This window comes from Terrapene carolina, unplaced genomic scaffold, assembly GCF_002925995.2.
Source record: "Terrapene carolina triunguis isolate 2854851 unplaced genomic scaffold, T_m_triunguis-2.0 Scaffold788, whole genome shotgun sequence".
Taxonomy (NCBI): Eukaryota; Metazoa; Chordata; order Testudines; family Emydidae; genus Terrapene; species Terrapene triunguis.
In genome coordinates this window covers 352,654-364,017 of record NW_020665139.1, presented here as the reverse complement: position 1 = coordinate 364,017, position 11,364 = coordinate 352,654, and the positions used below count along the sequence as shown (strand labels likewise).

Genomic DNA, 11,364 nt, shown 5'->3' with positions numbered 1-11,364 from the left:
AATAATTATGCCTTCACACATAAATCAAGTAAACTTAGAATGTATAGAAATGACATCAGAATGTGTGTTTCTTTTAGCAAAGAGGTTTTCTTTGTTTGGATACCCTATATAATGACCCAGGTATGGGAACTTATTTGGGAAATGGAAACTGGGTATCCTTCCAGTTACAGTGAAGAAGAGACACAGACCCAGCTCTTGATCTTACATCAAAGGTGGTAATGTAACTATCCTTTTGTATTGTGCTGTACTAATCTCTGACTGATAAATCTTTGATTAAATAATCCCAGTTCAGCAATCTTGAGTCGTCATTGACTCAGAACACGCAACCCCCTCGAATAACTAAGAGCAGAGGCTGAGGCTTTGTCATTGATTTCAGTCTGTTTCATTCTCAATGCAATGTCCCGTGTTCTCCTCCCAGCTACACGGGTGACCAGGACAACCCTAGCAAGCTTGAATCAGTCTAACCAGGAGCAGAGCAGAACAGATCCCTAAATATCCAATCCTCAGATGAAATTCAAACCACCACAGATTTACCTCTACATCCAGGCAGCACTCCTGCGTCTGCTGTGAATGAAGGTCTGGGTGGATTAGAGGTATATCAGCTGCTTTCTGAGTCTCCAGGGACAAGTCCCCTTAAATACTTTGGGTTTAATTAGGTATCTTTTAAAGGTAAATTGTCATTTATCCTTCAGCTTTAAAAATAAACCTAACAGATAAGAAGGTCCTATCCTGTGAATGGCTGGATGGAGGGCCTTCATCTCCCACTAACCTCAATGAGAACATCGTGATACCAGCACCAGCCAGATCCAGGACATTCAAGTGTAAACGCTTGTGTTTATTCCTATGGTCCCTGATGGAATTGCTCATGTGAACCCTTTGTGGCTCTGAGTGTTTGCTTATTTACAACTCTCTGATTTCCCAATTCCCTCTCTCTCCCCACTCGCCACAGATACAGAAATGAGATATCCATACACATCAAGAAAATATCTTTCCCCTGACAGGGGACAGTGTGTGTGTGCGTGTGCATATATACACACACACACACAGAGCAGGTCTCATTCCTTCCAGTAGGGGGCAATTTCTTATTTGCACAAAACATATGAGGGTGCAATCCACGCCATCCTCCAGATCATTAATGAAGATATTGAACATAACCGGCCCCAGGACCGACCCTTGGGGCACTCCGCTTGATACCGGCTGCCAACTAGACATGGAGCCATTGATCACTACCTGTTGAGCCCGATGATCTAGCCAGCTTTCTATCCACCTTATAGTCCATTCATCCAGCTCATACTTCTTTAACTTGCTAGCAAGAATATTGTGGGAGACCGTATCAAAAGCTTTGCTAAAGTCAAGTTACAGCTCTCTGCTTTCAATCTATGCCATCAGCTTACTTAGAAGGCTGATTTACAGGCACTGAGAAATGTAACTACTTCTGTCCATTAGGCTTTGGGCAGGTGGAAGACCTACTGCATTTTTTATTGGATTGTACTTTGTATTGCCACTTGAGATCAAAATGGCTTTCTGTGTTTTTGTCCCTTTTTCTACGACTGCTCAGAAAATGGAATATTTACTAGGAATTGGCAATATATCTGCGATCCAAGTTGTTGCCTGTTTTGCATGGTCAGCCACTAAAATAAAGAAAAAACAAGTAGCTTGGTGATAATATATGATATAATGGTTTATGTTAGTTTTAAATATATATGAATATTTTAAAATACTGGAGTTAGTTTTTAAGTCTTATTTTAATATCTTTTGCTATTGGTGCATTTGCCTATGGCTGAGTGGCTATTAATAATCATGATTTCACTTGACTTAGCCAGACACCCCCACTTCTGGGAAATAGGGTTGTCTCAGTAGTCCCTGTGTCTCTTTAGCCTGGTCAAACCAGTTTAAGCAACCCACTAGGGCAGAGATAACATATCATAGAAAATAAATGTAGAGTGTTGCTGAGGAATTCTTATCCGGGCTGTGACCTCCTTTCTTGTGGATGTGTCTGATTTAACCCTTAATAGCTATCTAGCAAACAATGCAATAACAATCTAATGCAAAGATGTACATATTATATTCATTACATATTACAGGCATCCTTCATGCCTCCTTCATACCCTCTTCTGCCCAAAACTTCCTCCCACCATAATACATTTCACAGTAGAAAAGATTCTTTATTGAGACTGCTGGACACAGACAGACCCTACAGTTTCCTCTGGCTTTCTAGCTCCCTTTCTCTGCTGCCAGGTTTCAAGAGTTGGTCACAAATTTTATATATTTATTGCAGAGGAGGGGGGAGGGGTTCTGTGGGAAATGCCAAAAATAACTTTTTTGTTCAAGAATTGTTTTTATTTTTTTTATTGAGAAACTGAAAACTCTAAAAAACATGTTTTGTTGTTGTACTTTAGGCAACTGAAAAATATATTTCCTTATTTATTGGAGATTTTGACATTTTGCAACTTGGTTACAGGAAAGAGAAACGTTTCCATATTTTAGGCTTTTCCACCAACTCCCTACTGCCCCCCCCAAAAAAATATTTTTTGGGTGGGAGTGAAAATTTCTCTTTAAAAGAAAAGCCATTTCCAATTGGCATGGGGGGGGAAACATTTTAGCAGAAAAATGTTGACCCCGAGCTCTACTGGTTTTATCAAGAGGGATATCTCTTAATCCTGTCTTGGACAAAGCAGACATGTAAAGGACTGATACCGACTGTATAGCCCTCATCTCTATATCTCCATCACTGCATCTACAGGCTTTGTGCAAGCACACTCCATATTCCCCTTCGTTTGAAAATTTCTACATCATTGCTGACTTGTCTGAACTATGGGTCAGACCCTCAGGAGTTGTAAACACAAACCTATCCATCTTCGAGGACCTGGCCCCATAATTATGATACATTTGTTTCCTTTAAGAAAGCAATTTCTGTCCATTGTTCTCCTGAGAGCCCCCTTCACCTCCTTGTTTCTCAGGCTGTAGATAAGGGGGTTGAACATGGGGGTGATGACTGTGTAGAAGAGAGAGAGCAGCTTGTTGGTTACTGGTGCATATGCAGAATTGGGGCGCAGATACGTGACAATCCCTGTCCCGTAGAATAGTGTCACCACCAGAAGATGTGAGGAACAGGTGGAGAAGGCCTTATGCCTACTCTGAGCCGAGGTCATCTTCAGGATGGTCAGGAGGATGAGAAGGTAGGAGACCAGAATCAATACAAAGGGAAATGTTATGAATAGCAGGGCAACCATAAAGACGGCAATTTCATTCAGGTAAGTGACCCCACAGGCCAGCTTCAATACTGGGGGGATGTCACAGAAGAAATGGTTAATTTCATTGGATCCACAAAAAAGCAAGGTAAATATGACTGAGGTGTGTCCCAAGGACGTGAGGAGACCACTGATCCATGACACAGCAGCCATCTCTGAGCATCTGGTATGGTTCATAATGTGCGTATAGCGTAAGGGGTAGCATATTGCGACATAGCGGTCATAAGCCATGGCCCCCAAAAGAAAACACTCTGTGCCCCCTAGAAATAGAAAGAAATACATCTGCACAGCACAGCCAGTGAAGGAGATAGTTTTATCCTCCGAGAGGAGGTTGGCCAGCATCTTGGGCAGGGTGACCGAGGTGTAGCAGATCTCCAGGAAGGACAGGTTCATGAGGAAGAAATACATGGGGGTGTGGAGGGCAGCATCAGCCAATGTCAGGGTGAATATGAGAAGATTTCCAGTCAGAGTGATCACGTAGGTAGCTAGAAACACCAGGAAGAATAAAGCCTGTATCTTTGGAAGGTCAGAAAGTCCCAGGAGAATGAACTGAGTGACAACGGTGTGATTCCTTCCTGCCATTTGGGCTCTGAGTTCCTCAGGACAGTATTTATTCCTGAGCAAAGATAGAAGGCAATATAGTACAAATTTCTGAATGTAGTGACAGGTAGGGAAAAACAGCAAAGCAGCTTAGACAACTTATACAAGAAGGGAGCTCCATCCTGTCCCTTTCTTTCCCCATCCCCTTCCTTGTCTCCCTTCCCCTCAGCCTGAATCTTCCCCTGGGCCCTTCCTGGGCCACATTTGGTCATCAAAGCCATCTTGACTCAGGGCAGTTTACCTTCACTTCTATTATCAATAATGGAAAATGGTGGTCATCTTTCTTATAGTCATCATCCATACTGGCACCTGCAAAAACTGTAGGGGATCATATGGCCTTAAACTCTGAATCTATTAAACTATTGTGTAAACGGGAATCAGGCCCTGTCAGAGTGATTCATCCAAATAAAATAATTCATTTACACATTCATTTAACAGATTTAAATCATGAAGCCACTCCAGGAAATCATGGTCTGCTCACAGATACAGCTTTAGAAGAAAAAGAGACAAAATGTGCCTGATAAATTACTTGGATCAGTTCTTACCTTACCTTGTTCAATAGCAATTGTCTGAAGAGGAAAGACCATTCTTCTCTTAGTTAAATTGCCGCTGGGGAGTATGGATGCAATTAGTTCATTTTCTAACTGTGGAAGTTCTTTCTTTGTAAGGCATCTAGATTTTATAGAAAAATTTATATTGTAAATGATAGTGAGATGCTCTGTCAGAGTAGGTAGATATAAAGGCAGAGCGTTACTATTGTTAATTCCCCCACCTCCTGGCTTCAGCACAGGAATCAGGTCCATTTGTCAGTTCCATCCCTAGTTTCTGCACAATATGGGTCCCTGCATGTCATTTTCATCCTCCTCCGACTATTGTCCCTCCTAGTTTCAGCATGGGGAAAGATCAGAAATTGCATTTGCTAGCCACTTATGTCAAGGAGATCCAGGGTCATGTGGATGAGTGCCTTTTTTATTATTATAAGAAAGAAAGAAAGAATATAACTACCTTTACTTTTTACTAGTGAATGAAGATTGTCCTGAATCAGCGACCCTATAACAGTGTGTGACATTCAGACATAGATGATGGAATGGCATCTACATAATGACAGTCTTCCTGAAATTGACTGTGGTTTGTAAATCATTGAAACACTGGTATTCATTGAAAATCAATGGGAAATGGGTGCTTAATTACATCAGGTGCTTTTGAAAGTGTTACCCATAACTAGCATTTGCTTGGGTTCCCCAAAATACAATATTCCTTACCTTCCTCTGGATCACAGAGAGACGTCTTCACTGACTTTGCACGGTCTCTGTGTACGGGCACAGGTCTTTTAATCATGCTAGATGTACCCTTGGGAAATGACACCACAATTATTTTACACTCCAATACCAAAGGAACAAAACATGTTCTAAATATGTAACTAAGTGGAATGATTCTCATGTACATCAGCTTAATAGAGAGTAACTCAACACAGCTCATAAATTTAAAGTTTTCCACCATGGTCTGACCTTTCAGCGTTGAAACAAGCAATCCAAATCTGTGATGAAATGCAGAACACTTGGTTTTTGTTGTGTGTCTCAACATAGTTGTTGTTGTGGTTGTTGTTGTGTGGCTCAACATAGTTTTTTTAAACTACGCAATTGTTTTTAGGTACGTCCTCTCACTGTGCAAATTAAATATACCAGATTTTCAAAAGAAAACTGTAGTAGGAAGAGAGCCTGAGATATAAGCCCTTGGGTCAAAGGCCTGCTATGAGGCCTGAGGTAAAGTAGTGGGCAAGCTTTACTGATATAAAGCAAAGTTAGCAAAAGTCAGGCTGTGAACAAACATCAGGCTCTGCCTGCTTGCAAGTTCACAGAATCTGGCAAGAACAGGGCTGATATTGCAGAAACACACATTCCAGAAGAGAGGTACCGGAACATCCCAATATCAAGGATGGTAAAAAAACATTCCCCAAGGATAACAGGAACACATTGACCCCGCCTAAAAGATAAGGTCAGGATGACAGTGTAATAAATAGAGATGTTTTCATGTACAAGGAGATGGGTAATAACTAGCCATATTAGGGGACAGTAACTAACTATGTCAGAGGGGCAGTACTAACTTGTTTGTATCAGGGTATAAAGAGGTAACTCTGAGAGAGTATCTTTGTCTAGCCAAGGGAGCAGTGGAAAGTCCCGCCATTCAGTAAGCTGCGTCCATTGTCATGGACATGCATGTCTTAGTATCCTCGTAGAGTCTACCACTTTCTATTACTGTGCTTCATTGACAATAAACCTGGCTGGGCGCCTTTGAACCTTAATGGTTCTTGTGGTCATTGGACGGTTCACTCAAGGTCTGCTATGCCAGCTGTCTACGCAGAGCTGGGACAGCACACAGGGAGAACACACACACACAGCCAAACATCTAACAACAAAAATGTGTGAAGCAAATTCCATCATGTGGAACCATTAGGACTCCTTACACGTATTTTCAATAGGATTTGAACCCTGGTCTTTCAGGTCCTCAAAACAGACCTCTACCAGTCAAGCATGAATGTTTTTTTAGACAGCAATAGAGTTCTGTAGATCAGGTATCCGCAGGAGCGCTGCCAGCTTTTCCGCCGCCCTAGGTGGTGGAAGGACCCACCCCAAAATGCCGCCCCCCCCCACAGGGGCAGCAGAAGGTCCCGCCACCGAAAAACTGCCGCGGTCGCCGCCCCCCAAATCGCAGCGCCCTAGGCGACCGCCTAGGTTGCCTAATGGGTTGCACCAGCCCTGGGTATCCAGAAGGTGGTATGGAGGGTGCTGTGGAGAGGACAGAGGTTTTTTAGAGAGGAGGGCCAGATTTTCAAATGTTTTCAGTGCCAAGAGATTCAGAAAGGTGCCCAGTGGGGTTTGCAAAGGTGACTAAGCAGGATAGGCACCCAGCTCCCATTGGCTCGGAGTCCACCTTTTGAAAGGTAGTGTGAACATAAGAACAGCCATACTGGGTCAGACCAATGGTCCATTTAGCCCAGTATCCTGTCTTCTGACCATGGCCAATGCCAGGTACTTCAGAGGGAATGAACAGAACAGGTAATCATCAAATGATCCAGCCCATGTCACCCATTCCCAGCTTCTTCATTGTGGCTAAAAAGATGAACCTTGGGTTTGTCATTTGAGAGATCTGGGATCAAGTCTCAACTTTCCCAGGAATGGCATTTTGAAACCTCTCAATTAGTTATTAATGAAGTGCATGAGTGACCCAAGGTGCTGATATTTGACTGCCTTCTAGGAAATGGCCTGAGGCCTTATCCCTCAATAAAGTCCCTTAAATGCATAGAAATATCAACATCAGTCATTAGAGGTGAAACCAGAACCCAGGATCTCCTGGCTGCCAGTTCAGTGCACCTTCCTTAGGTTGGTCCCATTCTTCATGAGCTCATTGCCTGATTTGGTAATGTAGAGGAACAATCACCTTGATTCAATTGGAATGTGGAATTAGAGTAGGTTGGAATAGATGAGATATTTTCTCCATGAAAAATTTAGCTTTTCATCAAAGATCCAAAAAAACAATACAAGAACATTAACATTAAGGGTAAAATTTTCCCAGGGGCCAGATTTTCTAGACCACCTAGGTATGGCTCCCAAACTTTGACTTGTGACCCCAAGTGGGGTCATGTCATTAAGCAGAGGGAGTCATGGTCATCCCCATTGTGTGGAGGAACTCATTTTGTAGAGCAAAATTGCCTGTGAGGTCATACTTTGTGGAGGATGCCATTTTGCCCCCCAGAAAGGCATCCTTCATGCTGTCTGGGGTACCAGGAAGAAATAAGTCATTAAAATGGTGGGGTGCCGGCAAAAAGTTTAGGAACTGTTGGCTAGATTATCAAAGAAACTTCATCAAGGTAACACTCAGCGTCACCACACCTAACTTTTAGGGGCCTAGGAAACCACTGGGATTCACCAAGCCTAAATTCACCAACTAGGCTCCCTGTACAATGAAAAGGGAGAGATCTGTGCCTTAGATTACGATCCACAAAAAACAGCACTCTGGGCAGCTCCTTGCCTAAGATAGCCAATGGAAGATGCCCCTATCTTGGAGATAGGCACCTCCCTCTGCTTGAGATGCTCAAATACAAAGTTAGGCAGAGGAATGGCTATTTTGCTCCGGTTTGTGAATCCCTCTGGGGCTTAGGGATCTGGACGCCCAGTATGGGACTGCAGTGCACATGCTCAGAGGTAGAAACATAGGCGCCTAGGGAAAATTGCTGCAGAAATCATAGAATCATAGAACTGGAAGGGACCTCAAGAGGTGAGCTAGTCCACTCCCCTGCATTCATGGCAGGACTAGGTTTTATCTAGACCGTGTAGACACTGCACCAGTTTAGGCACCTACAGAGTTTGGGTGCAGCTGAGCAAGGACTTTGTGGATCCCACTGGGACCTGATTCTGGTATTTAGGTGCCTAAAGAAGCTGTTAGGTTCCTAAATCCTTTTGTGAGTCTAGCCTGAGATGCCTAACTCCCACTGAAATCAAAAGGAGTTAGGTGTCTATCTACATCTTTAGGCACCTTAACATTTACAAATCTAGCCTTTAAGCACTTAGGTCTAAATCCTGTTGACTTTCAATAAGGAGTAATATTGTTACGGCAGACATCACTAGGTAGTGCTGTTACACATAGTATTAAAAGTTATTTTTCTTAGTGAATGAGCAAATATTCAGCCATGAGGGGAGGAGAGATAGCTCAGTGGTTTGAGCATTGGCTTGCTAAACCCAGGGTTGTGAGTTCAATCCTTGAGGGGGCCATTTAGGGATCTGGGGCAAAATCAGTACTTGGTCCTACTAGTGAAGGCAGGGGGCTAGACTCAATGACCTTTCAAGGTCCCTTCCAGTTCTAGGTGATAGAATATCTCCATTAATTTATTTATATGCTGTGTTGTTGTTAGCTTTTGTTATGCAGTTTTTGGTAGAGGGAGACATGCAAGATGCAGGATGGTTTCAAACCTGATGGAGGGCCTGATTTTTAAAGGTCTTTGGACATCTAAAGATACAGATATAAACTGAGTGGGATTTTCAAAAGTGCCTAAGTGAGTTAGGAACCAGACTCCAATTTATTTTCAATGAGACTTAGGTTCCTAAGGGCCAGCTTTTCAAAGGCATTTTGGTGCCTAAAGGAGCTGATAATGGCTCAGTGGGATTTTTAAAAACTCCTTGCCACCTAATATGGGCATTAAGAACCTATACTTCTGGAAATCAAAATCCCACTAGGCACCTAGCTGCATTTTAGGCACTTAAATATATTTCAAACCCCATGTCTTAGATGCTTTTCAAAACTGCATTCTAAGTTACCTGATTCGCCGGAGCATTGTGGAGAAGTTTATCTGGTTTGCCCTACCATTCTTCTTCTCCCAGTAACTCCTCAGTTCCCACTCCCCATCACCCAGATTCCTGTGAATATATTTGTCAGTATCTGTCAGTATCTGCTGAGTAATCTTGACCAATAATCATTAGTCTGCTGGGCATTCCCTTTGGTCCAACACAGGGCTCATAAACAACCTAATTCCACACAAAAAAGAGGGGATAAAATAGAAAATATGTTGTAGAATTTGCTCCTGAAAGAGGACTGGGACATAGGAGCATAGGAATTTCATACCCATGGCCTATCTTCTCCAACATCCTTGCTCTAACCATGGTCAACACCAGCTGCTTCAGAGGAAGATGAAAGTACCCCACCATAGGAAGGTGTGGGGGAAATCTGTCCCCCATGAAGGTCTCATCCTAATTCCCAATAGAGATGGGCTTAAACCATGAAGCATGAGTTTAAACCTTCCAAAACCATTTGCTTTGCATTAACTCTGGATATTTTTGTTGTCCACATAAATGTCCAATGCCTCTTTGAATCTTGCTAAACTCTTGGCCTCCAGAACATCATGTGGTGAAGAGTTCCACAGTCTAATTATGTGTTCTGTAAAAAAGTATTTCCTTTTATTAACATTGAATTTACCACCTTTTAATTAAATGTCCTTCGACCAAAACTTCACTGAACTGCTCCTCCTGGTAAAAAAAAGACAAGACTCTTGTATAATGAATATATAATAGCAGCTGGACACAGACAGATCCAGTGTATCTCTCAGGCTCTCTGGACCTGAGACTGATTTACACACCCTGTGCATCATTGTATCACCACTTAAGGTATTCCTGTGTCTGTCCTGGAATGAACAAGGACTGGACCCTGGTGATGTCTTCTTCACTGCTCATCGGCTTGGAGCCTGGGATTCCAAAGGAGACTAAGGCCTTCTCTACACTACAGGGGTAAATCGATCTAAGCTATGCAGTTTGAGTTGCATTAGTAGCGTAACTCAAGTCAACGTAGCTTAGATCTACTTACCATGGGGTCCGCACTATGCTATATCGACTCCCCTTACTCTTCTCGTTCTGGTGGAGTACAGGAGTCAACGGTAGAGTGATCTGCGGTCAATTTAGCTGGTTTTCACTAGACCCACTAAATCGACCACCGATGCATTGATTGCCTCATCTCGATCCCCCGGTAAGTGTAGACAAGCCCTCAGGGAGTTCAAAACCCAGATCCCCCTGGCATTTTCATAGAAATGTAGGGCTGAAAGAAACCTGAAAAGATCATCGAGTCCAGGCCCCGCACACAGGACCAAGTAGCCCTAGACCCTCCCTGTGTCCAACCTGTGCAGAAAAAACCTCCAGTGATGGAGATTCCACAGCCTCCCTAGGTCACCTGTTCCGTGCTGAACTACCCTTAGAGTTAGAAAGCTTTTCCTAATATTTAACCTCAATCTGCCTTGCTACAGATTAAGCCTGTCATAATTATAAAGGGAAGGGTAACAGCTCTCCTGTGTACAGTACTATAAAATCCCTCCTGGCCAGAGACTCCAAAATCCTTTTACCTGTAAAGGGTTAAGAAGCTCAGGTAACCTGGCTGACACCTGACCCAAAAGACCAATAAGGGGACAAGATACTTTCAAATCTTGGGGGGGGGAGGCTTTTGTTTGTGCTCTTTGTTTTGGGGGTTGTTCGCTCTTGGGACTGAGAGGGACCAGACATCAATCCAGGTTCTCCACATCTTTCTAAACAAGTCTCTCATATTTCAAACTTGTAAGTAAACAGCCAGGCAAGGTGTGTTAGTTTACCTTTGTTTTCTCAACTTGTAAATGTACCTTTTACTAGAGTGTTTATCTCTGTTTGCTGTACTTTGAAGCTAAGGCTAGAGGGGGGTCCTCTGAGCTCTTTAAGTTTGATTACCCTGTGAAGTTATTTTCCATCCTGATTTTACAGAGATGATTTTTACCTTTTTCTTTAATTAAAAGCCTTCTTTCTAAGAACCTGATTGACTTTTCCTTGTTTTTAGATCCAAGGGGGTTGGATCTTGATCCACCAGGAGTTGGTGGGAGGAAGGAGGGGGGATGGTTAATTTCTCCTTGTTTTAAGATCCAAGGGGTTTGGATCTGTATTCACCAGGGAATTGGTGAAGTTTCTCAAGGCTTCCCAGGGAAGGGAATTAGCTTTGGGAATGGTGGCAG

At 42.9% G+C, this 11,364-nt stretch overlaps 1 protein-coding gene and 1 pseudogene across 1 annotated transcript; both read right to left on the bottom strand.

Moving 5' to 3' along the window:
- Positions 1–2,819: 2,819 nt before the first annotated feature.
- LOC112115216 (olfactory receptor 10A7-like) lies at positions 2,820–3,845 on the bottom strand. Its single transcript, XM_024212242.2, has one exon. The coding sequence runs from the start codon at positions 3,831–3,833 to the stop codon at positions 2,820–2,822; it is 1,014 nt and encodes a 337-aa protein (XP_024068010.1). The 5' UTR covers positions 3,834–3,845.
- Positions 3,846–4,062: 217 nt separating this feature from the next.
- LOC112115217 overlaps positions 4,063–11,364 on the bottom strand; it is a 42,868-nt pseudogene continuing 35,566 nt past the window's right edge.